Raw genomic sequence first — 25,984 nt, 5'->3', positions numbered from 1 at the left:
AGATGAGAGGTGTCTGCAGGGAAGTTGGTGGTGCCAAGTTGACAGAGCAGTGAACAACTTGAATTGAAACAAGGGAACCTTTTCATGGGGGAGTGGAGTGTACCCCATTTGTACGTGGAAAGGGTGGTAAGTATTTGCTCCTTTTCAAGACTTTTTCTCCTTGGTTCTATAATACCTGTAACTTTTTTGGGGAGAGGGAGTGGGGAACGAACCATTTTATGTTTCGTGCAATTCTAGAAAGTGCCAGGAATCTGAGAACTTTTGCCAACTTTTGCGCATACAGCAAAGCATGAAGTAAAGGCGAGTCTAAACATCTCAAGAATGAAGATAGGGTTTATATAGCTTGCCCTGTCTACTCTGACCAGCAGAAGCTCTCCAGAGCCTCACTTAGAAGGGTCTCTCAACTCTACTAGGAGATGCCATTGGAGAACCTGGCACCTTCCGCATGCAAAGCAGATGCTCTACCACTGAGCTATGGCGCTTTCCAGGAACACAGGATACCTGCTCTAGCCCGAGTACTGACCGGTAGCAGCAATCCAGAGTTTCAGGCAGAGGTGTCTCCCAGCCCTACCTGAGGTTCCAAGGACTGAACCTGGGACTTCCTACATGCAAAATGGTGGTGCTCTTCTGCTAAGCTACAGCGCTTCCCAATAAGATGGTTAGGTGAATATTGTTAAGAGTTTGGTCAGGGGGAGACCCCCCCTCCCCCAAACCCAATGGGAAATGCAGGCTACAGAACTGTGTCAGAAAAGGAATCCATGGGCCAGCTTATGCAAACCAGTCTGGCCTGGCTGGTTGAATGCAAACCATTATGAAACAGTGGCCAGGTACTATACATCAAATAAGGTTCTCAGGTCTGTGCAAAACAGGAGTGACAGGGAGGGGGCGGTGAGGTGAAAGGGAAAAGTGTAATTTCACAGGAGGCTTGGGGTTTTGGCAGGAGGTGTGCTGGGAAGGAGAGCAAAGGCTAGTTCTCCATGAGCTTCTGGGGAGGCCAGAACTTTATATGGGGTGTGTGTGTAGAGGTCAGAACCACTTTGGCACTGGCTGGAGGCCAGGAGCCATGACTGGCTGCTGTTTTGGACCCAAGTTTGCTGAAGATATGAGAGGGACAATGATGAGAGACACTCCTGGGGTATAATGTTCAGCAACCCCTCCATGGCAGATATCTAGGTGTAAATATGTGTTAATCAGCCATATTTATTAAAGATACTAGCCTCTGCTGTGCCTCGATCTTCCCAATGGAGACACAACCTTGGCTAAACACCTGGAGCCCCAGGAATCTCTTACAGCTCATGGAGATGGGAGTGGCGTGTAGCACTGGTGTTAGATGTGGGATCTGTGTTTGTCTGAGAGCAAAAGTGTGCATGCAGCTGAAGAACTATTGCCTTTAAAGTGATCGAATATATATACACTAGCAAACGTGGAAACTCAGCAGGGAGCTCTTCATTTTTCTCCCTCTTTAAAACTTTGCCTTTAGCCTACTTTGTCCCACCTCACTGGAGTGGCCAATGTTTATTGATCACTTTGTAGACAAAATAGCACCTTTCTCTGAGATTATCCTATAAAAGCTGCCAGGCCTTTTTTTTTTAATGGCTCATAACAGACCATAAGAGTTGATAAGCATTTCAGTGCTCACATTTCCTTTATTTCCAAAGTTCAGAGTCAAGTGCCAATCCTTTTATAGCCACATGACAACACCCAGACACAAGAAAGCAGAAGCTGTATCCCCAAGCAAGTTCGGAGGAACCCCATTGTTTGCAGAAATACAAAAATATTTGGGGAGGGGAGCAGAAATCCTAAATTGAGGAAGCTCCCTGCCCCCCAATACTTCCCAGTTAGGACTGAGTGTGCCCATTGATCAGCTTCCTTGGAGGGTTAGTAGTGGCTGGTCCATTGGACATATGGAGCACTGCCCCCACCAATCTCACCATGCCCTCAGCCAACCCCCAACCTACCTGCCTTCTTACTTGCTGTCAGTCCATGCCAGAGGAAGAGGGAAGTTTTCAAACTCACAACAAGGGTATATCTTAAAGGTCTGTTGTTGTTTAGTCGTTTAGTCGTGTCCGACTCTTCGTGACCCCATGGGCCAGAGCACGCCAGGCACTACTATATTTCCATGCTTTACTTTGCTGCATGTGTTGTGATTTTTAAATCTCTGCTGGGGTTCTGTCACCAAAGAGTACAATTTATTTTTGCTCCTGTGGGAGGAGAAAGGTGGAGCCAAATAAATTACTCCCTCACTTTCCCACGACTCTCTCTCTCATTACCAGCATCTCCAGGTAAAGATTGAGAGACACCCTTGCTTGGAACCCTGGAGAGCCACTGCCAGTCAGAGTAGACAAGACTGAACTATATGCACCAGCTGTCTGATTTGGGATTAGGCAGTTACCTATATTTCAGTCTCTGCAGCCTACTTTGTGTATCTGACAAACTGGGCTCCTCCCTATGCAAATGTTTGCCACAGATAATGTGTTGGTCTCTTAAGGGATCTCAGGGGTCTTGGCTGTTTTTGCTACAAGAGGCTACTTTAACTAGGCCACTCTCCTCTTTTCCTTCTCTCCATGATCAGTAGGTGCCAGATGTAAGGGAGATGTACCTATAGATGAAGATTTGTGGGAAACAATCCTCTGTCCAGAGAACGGCTCAAGACATGTCTGCACTCCAAGCTGAAAGTAAGTCTCTGGTGTAGGTATGGCAACTTCTTGGCATTATCTTTTGCATGTGATGTGCAATAAACCTTTGGAAACTCACAACCACAAGGTGTTGCGATGGCCGCTACCAAATATGGCTTCTAGGTAGAGGCAAATAGCCATTGTTAGCTCTGTCTAATGATAAACCTGCACTTGCAACGTCATTTATTTTATTCATTTGCTTATTACATTTATATCCCACCTTTCCTCCAGGGAGGTCAAGGTGGCATACACACTTCTCCTCCCGCTGCTGCTTTTATCCTCACAACGACCCTGTGTGGTAGGTAAGGCTAAGAGTTTGTGACTGGGCCCAAGGCGACCCAGCGAGTGGAGAAATGAACTCTGGTCTCCCAGGTCCTAGTTTAGCATTCTAACCACTACATCACACTGGCTCTCAAAGAAGGGGTAGAGTTTTAAGGGGACAAAAACTGCAGACAAGGGCGGCCTCTGGGGTGGTTATTTATGCTTCTCTGTATGAAAATAAATAAATAAAATAAAATGAATTCATTCTATACCCCAAAAAATAAAAAGCTAGCACAGCAGGCAGAGAAGTTCCAGCTATGTTGGATTTGGACCTGCAGGGAACATTCCAGAATGTGACCCTCTGCCTTCGGAGTGAAATGGTACAGCCATACTATTTCAGGTCCCTACTACCTCGTTCAGAGCTGTGTGTGTGTGTGTGTGTGTGTGTGTGTGTGTGTGTTGTTTTAAACACCCTGCTTCTCAGCTTTCCTTTCTTTCTCTGTGCTAGAAAACCAAGACATGCAAGGGATGTGGAAAGACGTTGATGATGAGGAGACCTACTTGTTTGACTGTAGAAACTTCCCTGAAGAACCGTGTTGTGAACCCTGGAAGCGTGCAGAGGTGGAGGCCAGAGAAAGATCAGCTCCTTCTGCCTCTACCGAAACTCCTGCACCAGACCTGCAAGACTCTGATTTCCTCCCTTCTGTTTCCCTTGCTGCCTTTTTGGCCCTTGTGTTTGTCTTTGTTTCTATGATCCTGCTCCATCATGGTAACAGCCACTTATCCTTGGGTGACTACAGGGCTGCGAGCCCCACCAAGAATCAATTGCCCAAAAGCCGGCTTGGACTCCTTCGCCTTCTCTTCCCAAACCAGCCAGAAACTACGTGGCAGATTCTGCAGCAATACATACGTGGCCAGCTGGGAGGGACAAATCCTGACAAACCTTGGGTCCTGGTCACCGCTGGGCTGGGTGATGCAAGAAGCACACTTCTGTGCCTCACCAAAGCCACTCTTTCCCTCCTGACGGAGGAGAGTGCCGTGAAACTTCGATATCTCGAGCAAAGTAGTGTCTGGCTTCCCTGGAGGGGCATCCTGGAAAATGGGACCTGTGATATCTCTGCTGCAGAGATTTATGTGGGGCAAAGTCTTGTACCTTATGGCATAATGGTGTCCACATGGAGCTCTGTGGATGGGAAACAGTTGGCCACCAAGATCAACCTTGCTGTGCTGCTGAATGGTATGAAACGAGCACGGGAAGAGTTCCTCCTCCAAGTCCTCACTCCCAGACTGGTGTCTGATATTTTGAATACTGTTCTCTTTGCTGATAGGGCAGTAGATAAATTGGTCACTTGCAATGGGAGTTTCCTTGTCCTCCTGGTAAGGTCTGAACAGTATTTGGAACGTGGTTTTGTTTGCTGAGGAGCAGTTGCCTGGAGTGCCAACACTCTCAGAAGAGGACACCTTCCTGCCGATGTCTAGTATGGCTGCAGAGTCTGGAGAGTCTGGATGGCATGCATTAAAAAACAGAAGCCACTGTTCCTTGGGTTTTGAAGATTCTACAGGTTAAGAAACCTTCAACCTGAATTGTAGCATCAGGAGCACTACCCTGATTCTAGTCAGCTGTATTTCTGGAAATAAACACACCCAGTATTGTCTACACTGACTGGCAGCAGCAGTCCAGGTTTTAGGCTGGATTTTCTCCCAGTCCTATGTGGAGATGTTTCAGGAGACAGATCCTGGCATCTTCTGCATACAAAACAGGTACTCTGCCACTGAGCTGCAGCCAGCAAGGCTGGAGGATAATATGCATCCTGTTTGTCCGAATCACTGGCTGGCCACTCACAGTGGCTGAGCAGATGCCTATGGAAAGCCCAGAAGCAGGTCCTGAGTGCACTCTTCAATTTCTAATTCTCAACAACTAGTATTCATAGCCTCTGACAGTGCAGGTAGAACTATTATAAAGCGCATTGGATTGGAAGGGAGAAGAGGTTTTTTTTTCTTTTCTTTTGCAACTGAAACAATGCACAGCAGTAATAAGACCTACAACAGGCATCCCCAAACTTCGGCCCTCCAGACGTTTTGGACTACAATCCCCATCATCCCTGACCACTGGTCCTGTTACACTAGGGATCACGGGAGTTGTAGGCCAAAACATCTGGAGGGCCGCAGTTTGGGGGTGCCTGACCTACAATTACCCAGCTGCACCACTAAACTGATGGCCTGAAGGATACTGCCTCTGAAACTGGAAGTTCCATTACAGTATATTATGACCAATGGTTAAATGTATGGTACCTCTGGAATTTGGGAAGGGAGGGAAGGATTTTAGTGTTTTGAGGATTGGCTTTGCCCATCCCAGTGAGGGTGATTGGTTGTGGGGTGGGCTTGCTCCTTGTTGAGACACCAGAGCGGAGGGGGAGGGGGGCAGGATGTGAGTTAACCTGGGAGTTTTGTGTGTGATGAGAGCATGAAGGCAGTTCACAAACACATAACCAGGGGATATTTAGTTTTTGCCAGTCTCTTCAAGCAGCACTGGGCAATGCGCTTCTAACACTTCTTGTAAATCTTGCTTAGCCAGCTAACTTTTATGACCCCCACAACATGACCTTGCTGAAGATAAATTTGAGGAGCAATATGCTTTTACTGGGGACGCAGGTGGCGCTGTGGGTTAAACCACAGAGCCTAGGGCTTGTCGATCGGGTCGGCGGTTCGAATCCCCGCGTCGGAGTGAGCTCCCATTGCTCGGTCCCAGCTCCTGCCAATCTAGCAGTTTGAAAGCACCTCAAAGTGCAAGTAGATAAATAGGTACCGCTACAGCGGGAAGGTAAACGGCGCTTCCAAGTGCTGCTCTGGTTCGCCAGAAGTGGCTTTGTCATGCTAGCCACATGACCAGTATGCTGGCTCTCTCGGCTAGTAAAGCAAGATAAGCGTCGCAACCCCAGAGTTGTCCGTGACTGGACATAACGGTCAGGGGTCCCTTTACCTTTTATGCTTTTACTTGGCAGTCGTTCAACTATAAATTAGCCTCTTACATATAGGAGATGCTGGATCAGGCTGCCATTAGGCTTCTCGGCAAGCCATGCCCCTTCACCATTTTATATTGCTTTGATTTAATCATTGTGCATTTTCTTTCATATTAATATTCTTTTCACTGCTGGGGGGGGACTCTGCACACACAAAAGTAAACAAACCATAATATCACTTACAAATGCACGAGATTATTATTATTATTATTATTATTATTATTATTATTATTGGATCACCTCATCTCATATGTGCCCACTTGAGCACTGTTACTGGTTCCACAGAATACTTGTTCCACACTTGCAAAAAGCCAAACTTTTTCTGTGGCAGCACACACACTTTGGAACTCCTTGCCGATTGAAATCAGGTGGGAAATCTTTGTAGTACTCTTTTCAGTGCCTGCTAAAAACATCTTTGTATCAAAAAGTTGATATGGGCATGTAGATGTTAACATGTTTAATTTTAATTAATTTTAATGCTTTTTTAAAAAAAACGTTTTTTAAAAATGGGGGGATGTATTGTTTAGAGGTTTTAGCACAATCAAGCAGTATATTAGTGATGTTAAATAATACATTTACACCTGTTTCCACCATTGCAATGTAAAAGGGGGAAAGTTTTTGCCCTCCCACCAAGGTTCAGAAGCTACAATTCAGTACTAGGAGGAGGCGGTGGAAGGTGTAAAGGAGAAAAAATAAATGTCTTACTACTTTTGAGAATTGTGCTGGGATTTTAGGCCGAATGCTGCTCTGCCTCTTGGAGCATGCCTCATTGTTTTCCTATGCTCCTAAACCAAGTTACCTAAAATCAATGGCAGCAGTGCTGAAAAATAGGTCCGCTTGGGGCTTCCTAACTTCCAAGGCAGCCCGAGGATTTCCCTGCCAGCCTTCCACCAGTTCTCTCACCTTGGCTGCCAGGCCCTGGTAGTAAACAACAGCTGCTTACCAACCTGACAGAAGAAAACGCCAAGCTCTGCCTAAGGGACAAAGTCCCCTGAGAATGGGAGGAGGAGAGAGAACACCTTTGGTTTAGCAGCACCTGCAAAGGAAGCATCTTCCTGCCTAGGCTCTCTCTCTCTTCATTTTGGACCAGCTCAGATCCAGCTGCAAGCCCACACTTGCTCACCAATCTTAAGAAAGAATAAGGGAGCAGAAGAAGAATGCATCAGACTTCTGGGCGGTGTGAAAAGAAACATTGATCCTGGATGGAATTGAGTTAGAATGAGGCCACACTGCCCACATCTCCTGCTTTTCAAGGCAAGGTAGGTTTGTTTTGGGTGTTGTTGTTTTTTGCAGGGGTGGGTAGGGCGTAGGACCATAAAGGCCTTTATGATAAGAGTCAAGAGCACTGATCCTTTGACTAGCTTCTCTAGACCGACTGGCAGTGGCTCTACCATTAAAGCACAACCCTCTGTGTGCTTCCTCTGATAAGGCTATCAATGGCTACTAGCCATGATGTCTATGCTCAAGGTTTCTTGTGTATTTCTGGTTGGCTGCTGTGAGAAGAGGATGCTGGACTAGATTGCCATTGGCCTGATCCAGCAGGCTGTTCTGATGTGGATGTTTATTTTCCCACCTTTGCCTTATCAATTGCTTTGCAAGAGAAGGGCTCGCTTCCACTCTTAAACTTCATACTGCAAACTCCCTTGGGCAGAGGACCTCTCTCTTTGCATTTGCTGATGCTGTAAAAGCCAGATGTTGGGAACCTTTGCCCCCCCCACCAATGCTGAAGAACTACAACTCCCATCAGTCTCAGCAAGCATGGCCCCATGGCAAACCAAACATTCCATCTCGTGGGCCAAAGGTTCCACTACATTGATGCTGCTATATGGTTACACCTGCCCTTGTTTTTTAGTCTCCCCATGGCTGAGAAGCAGGTCCAGGGGCAGGAGGCTGAATGCCCCATCTGCTGGAACCCTTACGACAACACTTTCCGCACCCCCAAGGTCCTTCAGTGCCAACATTCCTTCTGCATTGAGTGCCTGGCTCATCTCAGCTTGGTGTCCCCGGCCCAGAACCGCTTGCAGTGCCCACTCTGCCGCCACCTTACCGTCCTCCCTTCCGACCAGCCCGTCACTGAGCTGCCCACCAATGAGGCCATCTTGCGCCTGCTGCGCCTGGAGCCCAACCACATCATCCTGGAAGGCCGGCAGCTGTGCTTGAAGGAGCAGCGCAAGAGCAGGTACTTCCTCCGCCAGCCCAGGGTCTACACCTTGGACCTGGGCCCAGTGACAGATCCCAGCATTGAGAGCTACCGTGAGCAAAGCCGCCCGGCTAGCACCACCACTGCCGCCACAACCCTGCCCAACCGCCACCGCTCCCCCATGTGGGTGTGTGCCTGCAACCCCCAGCTCCGGATTTTCACCTACCTGATGGCTGTCATCTTAAGCGTGACTTTACTACTCATCTTCTCCATCTTTTGGACCAGGCAGTTCTTTTGGGGGTGGGGGTGACAGGGACCAGCAGCCTTCTCAGGTGGAAGATGCTGGGAGCAGGGTAGAGGTGGTTGGCAAGCAGCAGCAAAGTGTTGGGAGGACTAACTTGTGTGTGCCACACAGCCTGCCTTGAGTTCTCTAAGCCAGCTCAAGTGTGCTGGAAGGCCTTGCCCAGTTATGATTTAAGACTCAAAGCTCTTTCAGATTCTGCCTATCGAACAAGAGAGAGACTGCCAATTGTCCTTCGCCCCAGACAGCAAAATGGTTTGGACTGCCACTGGGTCCCAGGATTTGACCTTGAGGGTTACTTGTGAGCTTTAACATAGGGATGCGGATGAGGACATGACAGGGCAGTGGGAGCATTTCAACGAACAAACTCACTGCTTCTTAAGTTGGCTAAAGTGGGCAAGAGGGTGAAAATGGATAATGGGAATATAGCAGGTGGAGAGGAGAGCTTTTCTCATTCCAGGTGTTGCTGAACTACAACTCCCATCATCTCTGGTCATGATGGGAGCTGTAACACAACCACGTCTGGAGGGCCCAAGCTTCCCCATACTTGGAGTAAAGGGACAAAGGAAACTGCTTTAGTCAGGCCATTGGTCCATCTAGCGCCATATTTTCTATACTGAGTGGCAGCTCTCCAGGGTTTCAGGCAGTGGTCTGTCTCTCTTATTCCTACCTGGAGATTCTGGAGATTGAACCTGGAAGCTTCTGCATGTAAGGCTCTACCACTGAGCTATGCCAACCCTCCAAACCAGCCTCTTCCCCTGTGCCAAATGCCTCTGCTGCAGCCAATTATGAGTTCCCAACATCCAGAGAACACGGACTGCACTGCTGAAGGTGGAACCACCAAGGCTGCAGACCTTAACTGTCCTCTGTCCAAGCTTGGAGATGGTCCTCTGTGTAATCACGTCATGCAGGCATGAAAATGAAGGCAGATGCTCAAGGGTTTTTTCTCCTGGTGTGTGCACTACTGGTTAGAGGGCCAAACGGCAGTGACATTAAAACTTTTGTATCTACGCTGTATTGTTCTGTTTCAAATTGCATCAGCTTCTAAGAGTGGGGGCTGATAATAGAATCAAAGCAATCTTTTGGGTCTTTGCAAGGAGGTAGGTTTAGCGCTGACAGGGTGGGTTGGGAAAGGGACACACAAAATGAACATGAGTGGGGTGGCTGCAGCGCCTTTCCCTACAAGGAAATGCCAATTCAAGGGTGGGAAATCTTTTCCCCCCAACCCAATTACACCTCATTCCGTTCAGGGCAACCTTCTGAGTGCCACATGCTGGTGGTAGGTGGGGCGAGGCAAAAGTGAGTAGTAAATGTTACCTCTGTGCAGCAGGCCAGTTTCCATATCCACACACGCCCTTCCATATCCTCCATCTAGGCAAGCAAGTATTATCAGAGTGAAAGGACACATCCCTGCCAGGTAAAAACTCTCAGGGAGGATGTGAAACATGGTTTGCGGAGGGTTGTGGCCTGGGGAGAGTCCTGAGGGCCAGACAGGGAAGCCTGGAGGGCCACCTTTGGCTTAGGGGGCCTGTGGTTTCACCATTCCTGGGCTAATGATCTTTAAGGTCACTATCAACTTGATGTTTCTATGAATGCAGGAGTGATAATAGGAAAGCTGAGCACTGGGGGGTGGGGCAGGGGAGGCACCCCACCACCAGAGGCTGCTTGGCTCAAGAAACCATCTGTCAAAAACACAACCCACACAGGCTTCACCATTTTCAAGCAGCCACTCTGCTTTAATGTTAGGGTGTCGTTTTTCAAGAAAAGTCTCTGTCCGAGTAAGAAGCTGTGACCCCACTCCCAAATAACAACTGGAACAACCCACCCTACCAGCTCAGTTAGCACCCAAGGTGACACAACTGAAGCGGAATGCAATAGGGAAGGTGTTCTCAAACTCAGCTTGGCCTGACCAGAGGGTGTGCATGTGTGAGGAGGCGGCAGTATCCCAGAAGGACATCAAGCCATCTGTGGCGGAGTCCCAGGGTGTCACAGCAGGCTGCCTTCCTTGGCTGCGGGAGCTGGGCAGGGCCAATCTGGCAGAAATGCTCCTTCCCCCTACTCTGCCATCCAAAGCTTGAAAGTCCTGTCATAAGAGCATGTGGCGATCAGCTGCCCATCCAGGGAGATGTCCAAGCCCATGACTTTGCCCTCGTGTCCTGCCAAGGTTTTCAGCGGTGATGAGCCTGGGTGCGTCCAGACCTTGGCTGTGTTGTCGTAAGCTCCGGTAAGCAAGAAGTTGCCATGATTTGCTGGGTGGCGGGAAACAGAAAAATAACAGGAAGTGAGGAGGAGGACTAAGGAGGCAATATAGAGATTCACCACTTAGAGCAGGGGTGAGGAACTACAACTCCCATCGTCCATGACCATTAGCTATGCTGGCTGGTGGGATTTGGGAGTCCAACAACTTCCAGAGTGCTACCAGCTCCCCCAAAACCTTACCCAAAAGCCAACCATAAGCAGGGAACAGGGGGGATGCAGGAAGAGGGAGGGCGAGTAACAGAGCATACAGGCTATTCTCAAGAGCCAGTGTATTTGGGGAGGGTGGGGAGTGGTATATATATCCATGTCTTGGGAATCTATGTTGCACATAGAAACCATAAGAGGTACTTTTCAACCCATTATATATCCTCAGTTTCTGGGAAAAGGCTTAGCAGCTGCAGAAACTTACGTTCAAATTTCACTCCTGTCACCAGGTTCTGATGGGCAGGGATGGTGTAGATGCACTTTCTCTGGCGGAGATCCCACACTTTACAGGTGTTGTCGCCGCTGCCAGTGGCAATGTGGTACCTATGAGAAGTACAGAAGAGGAGGAATTCGGGTTTGCGTGCAAGGGGGTTGTTCCCAGTTTCAACCCTATTCATAATCCTACATGATTACGAAAAAGCTTTAATAAAATATATTGGGGAAGGGGGGGAGGCTATGTACCCACCATACATTTAAAGCATACGACTTCTGCCAAAGAATCCTGGGAACTGTAGCTTACTAAGGGCATAGGGGATTATAAGCTCTGTGAAACTAAAGCTCCCAAGATGATTTGGGGTGGTAAATGTGCTTTGAATGCACATTTACCACCTATAGTGTGCCGGTATAGTGTGTGTGCAAACTAAATTCGTTCCATTAATTTCAATTAATCTACTCTAAGCAGAAGTTAGTTGTCTGTGTGTCAATATTAAGACCTGCACCCCAAGAGGGGATGGCAAATTGGTTCTTACCCGTTAGGGGAAAAGTTGATCCCATAGATCTCCTTGAGATGACCCTCCAAAAACATGATACAACGCCCCGTGCGCAGATCCCAAACGCGGCCAAATGCATCAAGGCCACTGAAAGGAAGAGGAAAATGTCAAACAATTTCTTTCTCACACAAACCCCTTCCTGTGCTTCCACTTTGAATAAGAGGCTTCACTTCGAGCCATCTTTGGATCTTCTTTTCTCTTGAGGCTGGGTGCCTCCTAACATCACTATACAGGAGCCAAAGGAGCTTCTGTGAACCACAGTTGTTAAATTGGAGCAAAGCCTTTCTGCACAGCTCGGATTGCCTCCCATGTTACTACCACCTCCTGTCTGCAGAGCCAAAGTTTTGCAAGCAGGACCCAGATCTGACCTACCTGGCAAATCACATGTAGCAAAGTCTAATTAGCACACTTTGTTTGCATAGATTTAGAATATTTATAATGCACTTAAATCAAAAAGTTATCTAAGAGGAGTACAAAAACTGTAGGTGAAATATAGCTAAAATCTACAAAACAATTAAAAAGCAAATACTGTATACATAAAAGCCATTGGCATTATAAACACGCATAAAAATAAGTAGAACTTTAAAAACAAAGTAACTAAATTATGCATCTGGGTAGGTTTGTAAAAAGAAAAGAAAAGATTCAGCAGGTGCCTAGAACTATATAGCTTGCTTAATGTCAATAGGCAGGAAGTTCCAAAACATAGTTATATGACAATGAAGCATCAACTCAATTACAAACAAGCTAAGCAAGAGCTGCCCAGATCAGAATCTGCAGATTAAGAACGATGGGGCAAATCTTAAAATTACCCTAAATAGTTGAAACTTTTATTTTAATGAGTAGTACTGTAGTGTATAAACTCAGGAATACAGTCAAGCTATTAGGAACAAAGGAAGTTTCCTTGAAATGAGTCAGACCATTGGTCCATCTAATTCAGTAGTGTCTACACTGACTGGCAGCTGCTCTCCAGGATTATAGACAGGGAGATAACCATTGGGGATTGAAGCTGTGACTTTCTCTACGCAGAGCAGACACTCTTATCAAAGCTATGGCCCCTCCCTCATTAGAATTTCCACTGTGACTTTTTAGCTTGAGTAGGATCTTCTGAAGGTAGAATCCCAGCCAGTTCTCTCTCTTTTCTGGCATTTTAGAACTAGCAAGAATGAGCATCATTACTGGCTGATACTCGCTCAGTGACACCCCCAGGAAGGGTTAGGATGTGCATATGCATGTAGATTTACCCAGTGGCAGAAAGGGAGCCATCAACATGGAAGGTGATGTCGTAGACTCCTTTGCTGTGCCCCTCCTGGTGCAAGATCTCCTCCTGAGCCTCCAGGTCCCACAGGCGCCAAGAGTGGTCATAGCTGCAGGGGGGGGGAGTGGAGAAGAGACAAAGACTCATGTGAATATCTCACAATGCCCCAACTGGTTGCCCCCCCCCCAAAGTTCAAGCAGGTGGCTGGATTGTCTATCCTGATCTCCACTCCAAGCTGAGATCATGGAATTAATCTAATCTGCCCCCAGCCCCCACAAATTTAAGACAAGCATCCAATTGATACAGGGATAGGTGTAGCATTTAGGACACATAATTCAATTCCCTGCTCAGTTGCCAATCTCACTGAGGTATTGGGATCTTCAACTGCAGCTTCCTCCCATTCCGACCTCTCACTTTCCAGTCTTGTGTAATGAGTGCTGGGCTGAGTGGAAAGTAGTAACATATCACAAGGGGATCGCAACAACTGTTTTTCTATCGAGGGCAGAATTCTTTTGAAGGTAACCCATGGCGGTGGCATTGCCAGTGGTGGCGAGACTACTAACAATGGAAGGCACTCTCTTTTCTTCCTTTCTGCCGCGCTCTGCTTTTCCTCTCTCTCCGTCACATCATTTCCCTATTTATTTTCATCCTTGCTACCCACAATAAATTAGACCAGGTGCCATGTGTGGCCCTTTGGGCTGCACCCCCTCCTCTGACTTACCAGGTGGTGCCCAGAAACCTGCCAGAGGGATGCCATGCCACCCGGGCAACTCTCACTGTGTGTCCCTCGATGTCAGCCACTGGTTCATCACTGAAAGAAACACAACATCTCATGGTGAATTCTTGATGGTGCTGGCTGTCCCATAAGAGAGACTAAAATAAAGAGGCAACAATACAGAAGAGGGGAAAGGAAAGTGTGTTGGGTGGATTTAGCTGGCTGGCTGGAGGACCTGGGGGGGGTGTGTGTACAGAAACTAGTCTGCTGTGTGAAGGTAAAATTTACAGTAGTTACTCCACCCACGACTGGTAAGTGACCTCCCAGAAAGGTGCCCAGAAGAGAAAAGGGTTTCAGTTGTTATTGAAGAAGAAGAGAAGTGTTTGGATTTGATATCCCGCTTTATCACTACCCGAAGGAGTCTCAAAGCAGCTAACATTCTCCGTTCTCCTTTCCCTTCCTCCCCCACAACAAACACTCTGTGAGGTGAGTGGGGCTGAGAGACTTCAGAGAAGTGTGACTAGCCCAAGGTCACCCAGCAGCTGCATGTGCAGGAGCGGAGACTCGGACCCGGTTCACCAGATTACGAGTCTACCGCTCTTAACCACTACACCACACTGGCTCTCAGTGTGAGATTCACAGACTAGCTTGGCTTTATCCAATGACTTTATTAACAGCTTAGTTATAGTACACTATAAGATTTGTACACTGCTTGCTGCCTTTCAAGCCTAAAATATGTTGTGATTGGTCTTGCAAAACTAGTTCACAAGGAAACAAACAATGCTGTCTCTGACTGACTGCAAAAATACACAGGCAGCTTGGGATGCTTCATGTAGGCTACTCGCCATTGTTCCCAAGGCTGCAAAGTACAAATATTAAAGTAATCCAAGGGCGTTCAAAACAGAAGGGAAAACCCTGACTGCCCAAGCAGAGCAGTTGTGGCTCAGTGGTAGACACACTCTGCGGGCAAAAGAATCCCAGATTCAATCCCTGATGTCTCAAAGTATGGCTGGGAAATCCTCCCACCTGAAACTGTGGAGAGCCACTGCCTATCAGAGCAGACAACAGTGGCCTTGAGAGGCAATTAGTCTGGCTTGCTATAAAGCAGCTTCCTATGGGGTTGTATTCAATTAAGTTCCTTTGTGAAATTAATGAACCTAGGTTAACCATTTCCATGCAATTCAATGGGTCTACAACTCTGTGTTCCAAAAGAAAGCGTGGAATTTGCTACTAAAGAGTGTGGTGGAGTCTCTTTCTTTGGAGGTATTAAAGCAGAGGCTTGACAGCCAAATGTCAAGAATGCTTTGATGGTGTTTCCTGCTTGGCAGGGGGTTGGACTGGATGGCCCTTGTGGTCTCTTCCAACTCTTCTATGATTCTATAGCAACTGGATAGTGAACCAGTAACCTCATTGGCAGGAGGGAGTTCTACTTCCTCAAGTATCAGAGTTACTAGACCAGCTCTACTTACTGTAGCTGCTCTCTTCAGTTCGACTGAGCCCCCATGCTGCTGGAATGATCTAATCCTGTACACGCAACCCTGACTTTCTTAAATAAAAGGTGAAGGAACTCAGGGAACTCCAGAAGGAAGCCTAGCCCAGTGGGGTTTGAATTTGACATCAATAGAACAAGCCACAGAGCGGCCCCAGAACAACACATTTTAAAGCTGTTCTACTTGTTCCTTTTGCAGCCGTGTCTTTACCTGCCCCATATGATACAAGATGTCAGGGGTGGGGCAGGCGCGGCTTGGCAAAAATGGCCCCATGGGCCATATCAGGTTCCCTGCCAGGCCCAGTCAGGCCCATGGGTCACAGGTCCCTCACTGTTGCAAAAGAGGGTCTTGAGTTCAACAGGTGGGAGAAAATCTATCACTAAATGAGTTTGAGGAAAAGATTCCTGCATTGCAGGGGGTTGGATTCAATGACCCTCATGGTCCCTTCCAACTTGACAGTTATAATAATAATAATTTATTATTTATACCCCGCCCATCTGGCCAGGTTCCCCCAGCCACTCTGGGCGGCTTCCAACAAAATATTAAAATACAGAAATCCATCATACATTAAAAGCTTCCCTAAACAGTTATATGGTTCTATGACCTCACAGGCATCCAAGACTGACGAAGGAGTGCAAATTTACCGCCACTGATGCTTCTGCCCACAGCAACAGTATCTGACAGAAATAAACCTCTTCCCCGAGGCCCAATTAAAGAATCTGCTCTCTCTCTGTTTCCTTGGATAAGGCACTGACAGAATCAACTGTCTTCCCCAAGAGTCACAGTGCCAGATTGTTGGAAAAAACCCAGCCTGTCTGGGTGCTACTAACAGGGGACATAGCAAGACAAGAGGTGTAAAAAGTAAGACAAGTATGACATGGGGGAGAAGTGGGAACCCCCCCCCCCCACCTCACAGTTTGAGCCTCAGGCTCCAAAAAGCACCCACGGCAAAATAACTCTGGGAACTATAGTTCACCCACACAGGACTATAATTCCCAGCACTTGTAACAAACTACAGCTCCCAAGATTCTTGGGGGGGGGGAGCCACGTGCTTTAAAAGTATAGTGTGGTCATGCCCCTGCCTCAATCACTTGTGTTAGCTTTTTGTTTGTTGCAGAAGGAGGTTAAACAGGAAGCCATTCTCCAGGCTGCTTTAATTTTTTCTCTACCACCCACAGCAGCCAATAAGGAAAGGAAGGCAACTGATTTTCCTGGGCCCAGGCGTACCTTTCAAGACTCCAGAGTTTGACAGAGCCATCCGCTGCGCATGAAGCCAGGTTGACGTCCTTCTTGTCCAGGGAGATGGTTGCCTTGGGGTGAAAGACAATGGCTCCAACGTTGGTGTTGTGCCCTTGGGAACAGACGAGACAGACAGACAGTTTGAGAGCCAGCCAATTTTAAGCTTGCTTCCTCTGTCTGAGTCTGGGCCTCTTCCTATTGCTCCGAAGAGACTCTTTGACTGGGAATCACTCCAAATTTAGTTTTTGTGCTAAAGCAGGGGTGGGGAACCTTGGCCCTGTAAGCCAAATGTGGCTCTCAAGGCCTTCCACTTTGGTCCTTGGCACTCTCCCCACACTAATTCACTCTTTCCCCTCAGGCCACACACTTCACTGTCCCTGCTTCACACCCTTCTTGAGTGTCCTTTGCCAGCCTGGATTGCATCCTTGAATTCTGAAAATGACTCTGGCTGGCCTGAATGGAGGAAGGCTGCATGCCAATAGTGGGAGGGGCCAAAAGCAAAAGAAGGTGGAGCAACAAATGCAGCTTTTCCCTTTGTATAGTAGGCTACCTGCCTTCACACTCCCATTTCTAGTCTCCTTCCAGGCATGATCAGAATTCAAGGACACCTTCCACCCAAGTACAGTGGTGCCTCGACTCACGAATTTAATCCGTTCCGAAGGCACCTCCATAAATCGAAAAATTCGTAAGTCGAGAAAAGCCATTGGAAACGCGATTTCCCATAGGAATGCATTGAAAACGGAAAAATTCATAAGTCGAAGCAACCCTATCTAATTCGTAAGTCGAAAAATCCCTATCTAAAACCGCCGTGGTTTTTCCCCCGGATGTCGAGACATTTGTAAGCACGCGGCCATTACCCCCATTCATAAGTCGAAAAATTCGGTTGTCGAGTCGTTCGTAAGTCGAGGTACCACTGTAAAAACACTAAAGGAGGGAGCCAAGCAGGGTTGGTGCAGTTTGAAGAGTCCCAAGGGCCAGAGAGGCTGTGAGGGCCACATGTGGCCCACGGGCCTGAGGTTCCCAAGCCCTGAATTAGTCAGCAGCTAAGCAGTGGGCCTATAGGATATGACTCCCAACACTGTTTATGAGAGTCCAGGCTGTCTTCCAGAAAGGAATGCCATCTCACCCAAGCCCAAGGTGGACAAAAAAAAGAAAGAAAGAAAAGGAAGAAGTTTGCACAACACCACTCTCAAAATTCATAGCCTCCCACACATGTAGCCTTATGCTCCTAATCAGCCATATAATTGCTCCAGTCATTTGAGGAAAATAAGAAAAAAGCAGGCTGATTTGGCAATGGGTGTGGTGGGAGTCAGATACTATACCTCGCAAAGTGTGGATGAGATTACAATCCGGCACAGACCACAGCTTACAGAGACCGCTCCTGGGAGAGGAAAGGCAGAAGGAAAACTGACTGGCATTTTATTTTATCTTAAAATGTTTTCTATCCTTTGTCTTTCTGTTTTACAAACAAAACCAACCAAACAAAACCAATCAAGGAAGCTAGGAGAGTAAAAAAAACCAAACACATATTAAAACCAAGCAAAATTCAATTGCAACACACACGCCAGTTGCAAGATATCAAGTCTAAAAACAAAACAGAAGATAGCAAGTCTAAAAACAACCTTCAGCAAAATGATAAAATGCACCCACAGCATTATCACATTCTAAAAACTACTCCCACAATAGCCTTCCAGAGCTTGCTAATTGCAGGGCGTTGGACAAGATGACTTTCGGGATCCCTTCCAGCTCTACAATTTTATGATTCTATGACTGCCCTCAACAGCTCAGGCAGCCTCTTCTGTGCACTATAGGAGAACTTAGCAGGGTTGGGAGGGAGATAATGAAAAGCAGAATAAAGTTTACCAGCAAGCTGTAGCCAGGAGCTTGGAGTTGGGGCTGAAGTTGCAATAGGAGATAGGCCGGTCGTCCCCAATTTGGCTGCAGAAATTATTCAAAGACTGAAAGAAAAACAAAAAACAAAAGATAATACAGTATTTTGCCACCAGAGGAACTGAAGGGCTCACTAAAATGAGATGGCCCTGAGATGGTAAAGAAAAGAGATGAAGTTTCCTGCCCAGGCTGCTCCCCCACCTCACCCCCAGTAGTGTTTTCTACTGAGCTAAATTGGTGGGCCCATTTAGTGCTATGTTACATGCTCTGAACTGGCAGCTGAATTCCAAGCAACCAGCAGAGATCTTTCCTTGTCCAGGTGTCCTTGGAGATGGAGATGCCAGGGAGTCAACCTGGGACCATCCACATTCAAAGCATTTAATCTACCATTGAACTATGGTGAGGAGAAGCAGAGGCACAGAAGCCTTCTGCAAGCTCACTTGAACCTCCGCATCTCGGGGGCCTTCTGGGCTGCAGCAGCCCAGTGCCCAGAACGTTTAAGCCAAAGCAGAGATGGGTCCCACTTACCCTTAGAGATTTGTGCAGCTCCTGTTTCTGGGATGTCCGTGTGGCCTCAGGGACCTCCTTGAGCAGCCGGGCTTCCTCCAATCGCTTCATTGCCCTGTGAAGGGAACAAAAATTAATGTAACCAGGTCTTGCCCATATTCAACCCTTGCAGAGGCCTGAAAGTTGTAATGGTGACCATTCTTCTGCCATGTGCCATCTGTCTTTTGAGGTGGGTTTGAAATTCCCCATTTCTCAAACATCACCACCACTCTAGTTAGGGACAACAGATATACAAGGCCTCATCAATATTTGTGTTAGCATTTCTCAATTCCAGCCCCTTACCGAGGGAGGGAGTAGTTGGCGATCCACAGTCTGGCCGTCTTCAGGGTATTTGGTCCTTCGTGGTACCAGGTTTGCTGATACTAAGAGAAATGAAACATTAAAGGGGTGGGAATCTCTTGTGAGACTTGGCTAGTACAGTGGGCACACATTTATAGCTAAGGGGAAAGGTCAGAGCTCAGTGGGAAAGTGTGAGCTGTGTATGCAGGTCCTAGGGTTTGTGAAGACTCCCATTTGAAATCCCAGAGCTGCTTTAAAATTTATTACCTCCTCTTTTGATTTCTTGGACTTCTCATCATCTTTTTTGGTCTTTTTCAATGCGTCTGTGCCAACCACAGACAGAATATTACGTAGCCTGTTGAGAAATAAAGTGAAGATTAAATTGCCTTTGTTTATATGAGTCACATCAACGAACTGGAAAAGGAAGTGAGAGCAAGTCAATTTCATCCTCTCTCACCTTTCCCTCCTTTCTGCAGGGCCCTCTCCAAAAAGTGTGATGGGCTCCCCGAGGGCTCGTAAGCAGGCCTTGACCTCAGAGTCATCTGTGGAAACATTGATTTGCCTGGCACGCTTCCGGCGCTCAAACTCTGCCAGGACCTCTGCCTGGCGCTCGCTGATGTGCTCTTCCAAGTCAAAAACTTCACCTGATCACAGTAGAAAGCCAAAAGTTATAAGAAATACAACCCCAACAGAACCCTACAGCGCCTCAAATCTTGACCCTCACTTCATAAGTTTGCTTCATTTCAATGAAGCCACAAGCAAAGAGCAACAATATGTGGTATATGTTGTGCCACCTCTCTCTGCTCCTTGAGTGTCCAGGTCAAAGCTTATGTTAATCATTGAGGCCTTTGGCTTAAGACTTTGATCTACACCCCTCTTTTCAGTCAAAACTGGCTCCCCAAATGGCTTGAAATCAAAATCCATACAAAGGCACAATGTAATTAAGGTACTGCTTGAGGGTGGGGTAAGAGAGCACAATCTCTTATGGCCACTGGCAGTACACATTTTTATATCCAGAGGGAACAAAAAGGACCTGCAGATGGGCAGGAGCTAGCCAGCAACCATTTCCTCCCCTGAAATGAAACCTAAGCACAGTGTACCCACATTGATCTGCTGCCACCTGTGACATTCCTTCTCATCTAGTGTTTTGCTCCTTGCCACCCGTATCTAGATTTATATTATAAAGACCTCAGGGCAGGGATTATCTCCTGCTTGCTTTCTCCTGTAAAGAACTACAGTGGTAACTCGTGTTGCGAACCGTCCCCCCTTATGAATTCTTTGGGTTACGTGCTCCACTCACATGGAAGTAGATGCCCCTCGTTGCAAACTTTACCCCGGGGATGCGAGCAGAAATCACGCTCTGGCGGCGCAGCAGCAGCAGGAGGCGCCATTAGCGGAAGTGCGCCTCATCTTACGAGCGGTTTCCGGTTATGAACGGACCTCCAGAACGGATTAAGTCGTAACCGGAGGTACCACTGTATGTATAACTGAGAGCATCCCTGGGATAAAGACAGCCTCGTCACATTTATCCATGGACTGATTACTATAATGCACTGTACTTGGGGCTGTCTTTGAAGATTGCTTGGAAACTAGAGTTAAAGCAAATAAATGGGACTGGTCATGTGGAACCTATTTTGCCTGTCCTAAAGAGATACACTGGATTAAAGTTCATTGCCAAGCTCAAGCCAAAGTGCAGATTTTGACCTACAAAGCCCCAAATGGGTTGGGGCCAGGCTAGTTGAAAGATTACCTGTTCCCGCAGGAACCCACCCAAACATTAAGATCTATTCTAGGTCCTCCCACCCTTGGAAGTATGGTGGACAATGACACAGGCTTCTTAGTTGTGGCATCCTGTCAGCACCAGGTGACTGCCTTCTTTGCTTGCACAGACTTTTAAAATGTTCCTATTGCAGCATGTGGTTTTATGTCAGCACCTCGTTTAATCTCTATTATGCTGTGTAATGCTTTAGTGTGATTTGTTTTAAAAGACTTCCTGATTTAATTGTAATTTTAGTATTGAACTGTGAGCTTCTGAGAGCATTTGCTGAAAATGGCCTGCTTACAAGCATTCTAAACAAATTATCAGCCCCAATTAGCAGTTCTTCCCTCCATCCTTTTCTTTCCATCTCCCAGTCAGCTCACTACCATCTCTTACCACTGGTGATATTGATGTTGCCAGCCTCAATAGCTGCTTTGACCGCATCCTTGCCCATCATCCCAGACTCCCCTTTGAGGAGGCGCTCTCGCTCTTTCTCCTCCAAGCTCCCATAGAAAATCGGGCCTTTCTTGGCTGGAGGAGCATCCCCTTCATCTGAAGCCTTTGTTTTTGAACCCTGCAAGAAGGAAACTCAGCAGTAGCCTACATGGAGAAGCAAGAGAGCAAATGTGGATTTCCCCCCACCTGCTGTCATGGGCTGGCTTGATGCAGAGAACTGGGGAAGAAGGCTCAGAGCCAGGGGGACAGTGATGCATGGTCAGAGGAAGAAGAGGCAACAGGCTTTAGTGAGCAGGAAGAGACTTAAGGCAGAGAGCAGTCCAGACTCAGGCAGAAGAGGAGGCTGAAGAGCAATGGGGCCAAACGGCAGCAACCAACTCCCCTCCCCCTATACTCCTGACTCATGACATCTGCCCACATCTGACAGCCCCCTCCCCATCATACAGTACATAGGACAATTTTGTTTTGGATCCCAGCATACTGTTAATCATTAAAGCCACAATCTTAAGCCCACCTCTGTGGAAGTCAGCCCTACTGAACTCAATAGGACTTTCCTCTAAGTTGACATGGTTAAGGATTATTCTGTTTGGTAATATATTTATTACAGTGACTAACATAAAATATTCCACAGGAACAGTCATGTTACTCCATGAGTATCATGGTACTTTAAAAGCAAAGGGCTGTATCTATGTCTTTCTGAGTGGGCCCAATAAACCTAATGGGCTTCAATTGGTTATGTTTATTCATTTCAGTGGGTCTGCTCTGTGTAGAGATAGCACTGAATGCAATCCAACATATATATTTTATTATTCTGGCATAAACTTTCATGGACTACAAGTCCACTCTAATAGGTGGTTTTGCAACAACAATGTTTGTTAGTCTTTAAGGTGGCAAAGAATGCCTTGTTGTTTTAATGCAGCAGAAATATTAGAAATCTTAAAGCATAACATTTTGCCTTTTGTGGCAGAAGCCGAAGCGTTGAGTTGAACCCAACTCAGCTCAACTGAAAGAGTAGAACCACTGAAATTAACAGCCGCAAGCGAGTGATATTTATTAATTCAAATGAGTCCAACCTTGAATTGCGCTTTAGTTGGATACAATCCGTTACGCTTTTAAAAACTTTTACTACCGAAGTGAGGTTACGTTAGTCACCGCAGTAAATAAGTAGACACTGGTGTCTATTTCAAACAGATTTTTCATTTTATCATTTCTATGAAAAGATACACGTTTTATAAACTAAGAAACCGCATTATATCCCAGTTTCAAGCTTCCTGCCTTATTCACCGGGGCGATCCGCGACGCAGCCATGGCGATTTCCCGACCCTTCCTCTCAGACCGGGGCTGTGTAGTGGGGGAATCACACACAGCGGGCTCCCCACAAACACTTCCGGCACAGCGGCTCCCTCCCCCCGCCCTCGCGGAGCGCCACAGCCAATGGTGCCTTTCCATTCCATCCCGGAGAGCGGGCCGCTCTAGCCTCCCTGGAGCTCCATGGTGATGCGGAGCGGGACCTTCCGGGTTGCTGGCCGGCGACGTGGGGCATGGTGGGATCGAGCCTCTGGCTTTCGGCGCCTGAGCCAGAGGTGCAGGTGAAGAAAAGAGCGGGGAGCTGCTGCGCACGCGCGAGAGAGCCGCAGGGGAAAGGTCTGCTTGCAAGATGCTGCGGCGGAAACCGACGCGGCTTGAACTGAAGCTGGACGACATCGAGGAGTTCGACGGCGCCCGCAAGGAACTCGAGGTGGGTGAGTGGGTGGTTGGCTGCGGGACGGCGAAGCGCTCCTTGCCCATATTTCTTCGGTGTTGTTGTTGTTGTTGTTGTTTGCGCACTCTGCACATGCTTAGAGATTCTCTTGTCCTTGCTCTCTTTTCTTTTTTAAAAAGCTGTTTCTCCTCACAGGGGGAGTAGCCATCCTGTTTGTTGTTGAGCTGCCCGGCCCGGGCTGCTCTCTCCCACTAAGGAGGGTACTGAGTAAACAGGTGGTGAGGTAGAGCCACCCGCTGGGGTTGGGCGCAATTCCCCCCTCCAACTGTGCTGCACAGTATGGAGAAAGGACACTGGCTCCTCAGGGCTGCTGTTTGCTTGTTTTAATATAAGGTTGTTGGCTGGGGAAAGGTCGCAGCTCAGTGGCAAAGGGTTTTTTTTTTCATTGAGACGGTCCCAGGTTAAATTGTGAGTATCCCCAAGTAAGTCTGGAAGAGGCTTCTTGCCTGAAACCGTGGAGAAGTGCTGCCAAACAGGGTGGACAATACTGAGCTAAGTGGATCCAATGGTCTGACTCAGTAAAAGGCAGCTTCCTGTGTTTTATGTTAGATGACCATAAGCTCAGTTGTAAAGCATTTCGTTTGCACGCAGAAGCTCCCAAGTTCAGTCTCCTGGGTAGGGCTGGGAGACTCCCTGCCTGAAATCCCGCAGAGTAGACAATACTGAGCAAGATGAAACAGTGGTCCAATTTGGTATAAAACGGCTACCTGTGTTCCTGTGAGAAGGTGTGTTTGTGCATACACAGTAGCAGATCTAAATCCCAAATTATGCTTGAGGTTGTCTTCATGTTGGCCCCCTGCACTCATAAGTAAAGGTCTTTGGCCCCTTTCTGTGGCAGAACTTTTTGACAGCTTGCAGTGTCCTAAATCTGAAAGCAAAGAACCTGATTCATTACAGCTATATTTGAAAAAGAAAACATGTCATGGGCGGAGGGGGCGCATATGTGATTGTCCTGGAGAAGTTTTCTTTAATCATGCTTCCCATTTGTTTCCACAGAGTCGTAGGAAGCGTGAGGAGGTGGACGTGGTGGGAGCCAGCGATGGTGAGGGTGCGCTGGGACTCAACACTGATCATAAGAGCCGGGAACAGATGATACATGACCGAATTGGCTACAAACCCCAGCCCAAACCAAACAACCGTTCATCTCAGTTTGGGAACTTTGAGTTCTAGAGCCCAGAGGGTGGACAGTGGCAGTGCCCTGGAACCTGTGAGCTTTGGAAGAAAGCTGGAATTTGTTTCAAGAGCCCGACAGCCTCTTTTTAGAAATAGCAGAAGAGACTGAGCTTCTCTCCTCTAGGCTTTAAATGGAATTCCTCCTCAAAGCAGAGCAAGTCTTGCTTTCCCTACAAAAATGGGATCTCTGCCTTACGTGATGGTTTCTTTTGTGCAACTTTGCTAGGCTGCTGTGCTTAATAAAATATTTCTTTTTAACTTTGCATGCTTCATTGTATAAACATAAATGGACAGTGAAAGAGACCGTGAGCCTTGCTGACGGGTGCAGCAACAGAAGTGAAATTGAGCATACAGTATTATATATATATTTACTTTGAGGTGGTTGTAGAGTGGGTCTATTTACAACTGAGAGGCCCTAGATTATGGGGAACATTTTTTTTCTTTCTGTTGCATGAGAATTTCCAACTGTTCTTATAAGTTCTTTCAATGCTGATTTCAAATCTGAAATCGATTTTTGTGTACATGCTATAGTTATCTTTCAATTTGCGACTTTTGCTGATATGTCATAAGTGGACACTGACACATTGATCTGCCCTAACCACATGGTAATCATTGTTTTGCAAACTTAGGTAAAGTTAATGGGGCCCCTGACCATCAGGTCCAGTCGTGTCCGACTCTGGGGTTGCGGCACTCATCTTGCTCTATAGGCCGAGGGAGCCGGTGTTTGTCCACAGACAGCGTCCAGGTCATGTGGCCAGCATGACAAAGCTGCTTCTGGCGAACCAGAGCAGCGCACGGAAACGCCGTTTACCTTCCCGCTGGAGCGGTCCCTATTTATCTACTTGCACTTTGATGTGCTTTCGAACTGCTAGGTGGGCAGGAGCCGGGACCAAGAAACGGGAACTCACTCCGTTGCAGGGATTCGAACTGCCGACCTTCTGATCAGCAAGCCCTAGACTCTGTGGTTTAACCCCTGGGTCCCCTTTTGCAAACTTATTTTTTTTCTTTATTTTTATAGTTTTCTAATCTTATAAGAATTTTAAGGTCTTATCTAATAAATATATATCTAATAAATGTACCAAGCAAACACGTAAATAAATATATAAACCACATGTCTGAAGCAGCATAGGAAGACAGTCCTGAAACCATTTTGACTCCCCAACTGACCAAATGTTTCTCTGCAAGGAGGGGGAGGGGGTGAGAGAACCTTCGCATTGTCTCAGGAATTAAGTAATTACCATCTCAAAGGAATGGCCAGACTACCAGAAAAGGCAAGCAGATAAGGCATTATCAGATAACCTGGCACAAAGAATTCTGGGAGCTGCAGATACAGTTGCTAAGAGTTGTTTTTTTAATAGTTAACACAGCTGATTTTGGGTTCTTGCCAATAAACCGAGTAGCATAAAAATTATAGTGGTGTTATAAGAATTTCGAGGTCACACATATATAATAAATGTTCATAAATGTACCACGCAAACAGTACAGGAAGACAGGCCTGAAAACCATTTTGACTCTCCCAAACTGACCAGAATTAAAGTGATATCCATCTTGTTGGAGTTTCCCCCACCCCACTGAATTACACACACACATTTCCACATGACTAGCAACTTGGGAGCCATAATCCTGAGCCTCCTGGACATTTCCCCATCAATGGTGCCAGACTGCTAGCCATCTCATTCACAATGGAAGACTCCTCCAAACAAAACAGTGATCAACTCTTACGAAAATGTTAATTTCTCTTTGTGTTTAGGAATTCACACCTGGGAGGG

The 25,984-nt window shown here is 47.0% G+C and overlaps 4 protein-coding genes across 5 annotated transcripts; 3 read left to right on the top strand and 1 right to left on the bottom strand.

The window, feature by feature from the left end:
• LOC118083896 (uncharacterized) lies at nucleotides 1-4,355 on the top strand. Its single transcript, XM_035112924.2, has 3 exons — nucleotides 1-126; nucleotides 2,573-2,675; nucleotides 3,445-4,355. Exons 2-3 carry the CDS (start codon nucleotides 2,606-2,608, stop codon nucleotides 4,353-4,355), a joined length of 981 nt encoding a protein of 326 aa, XP_034968815.2. The 5' UTR covers nucleotides 1-126; nucleotides 2,573-2,605.
• A 3,460-nt stretch (nucleotides 4,356-7,815) lies between these two features.
• Nucleotides 7,816-8,546, top strand: RNF183 (ring finger protein 183). The gene has a single exon (XM_060270187.1). The coding sequence runs from the start codon at nucleotides 7,816-7,818 to the stop codon at nucleotides 8,404-8,406; it is 591 nt and encodes a 196-aa protein (XP_060126170.1). The 3' UTR covers nucleotides 8,407-8,546.
• Nucleotides 8,547-10,322: 1,776 nt separating this feature from the next.
• Nucleotides 10,323-22,664, bottom strand: PRPF4 (pre-mRNA processing factor 4). 2 transcript variants are annotated; one of them, XM_035113359.2, is made up of 14 exons: nucleotides 22,556-22,664; nucleotides 21,221-21,398; nucleotides 19,523-19,709; nucleotides 19,333-19,420; nucleotides 19,069-19,148; nucleotides 18,748-18,841; nucleotides 18,193-18,287; nucleotides 17,652-17,710; nucleotides 16,318-16,441; nucleotides 13,607-13,696; nucleotides 12,872-12,994; nucleotides 11,610-11,717; nucleotides 11,066-11,184; nucleotides 10,323-10,646 (listed from the first exon to the last, which is right to left on the bottom strand). In XM_035113359.2, exons 1-14 carry the CDS (start codon nucleotides 22,586-22,588, stop codon nucleotides 10,453-10,455), a joined length of 1,572 nt encoding a protein of 523 aa, XP_034969250.2. In that variant the 5' UTR covers nucleotides 22,589-22,664; the 3' UTR covers nucleotides 10,323-10,452. The 2 variants fall into 2 exon arrangements, with proteins under 2 accessions (XP_034969250.2, XP_034969251.2); XM_035113360.2 differs by having other exon boundaries at nucleotides 22,565-22,657.
• A 136-nt stretch (nucleotides 22,665-22,800) lies between these two features.
• Nucleotides 22,801-25,984, top strand: CDC26 (cell division cycle 26). Its single transcript, XM_035113361.2, has 2 exons — nucleotides 22,801-23,018; nucleotides 24,039-25,984. The coding sequence occupies exons 1-2, from the start codon at nucleotides 22,938-22,940 to the stop codon at nucleotides 24,210-24,212; spliced, it is 255 nt and encodes an 84-aa protein (XP_034969252.1). The 5' UTR covers nucleotides 22,801-22,937; the 3' UTR covers nucleotides 24,213-25,984.

Source organism: Zootoca vivipara, chromosome Z, assembly GCF_963506605.1.
Source record: "Zootoca vivipara chromosome Z, rZooViv1.1, whole genome shotgun sequence".
In the NCBI taxonomy this organism is placed as follows: Eukaryota; Metazoa; Chordata; class Lepidosauria; order Squamata; family Lacertidae; genus Zootoca; species Zootoca vivipara.
Note: the sequence above shows the minus strand (reverse complement) of the source record. Positions and strands in the feature narration are given on the sequence as shown.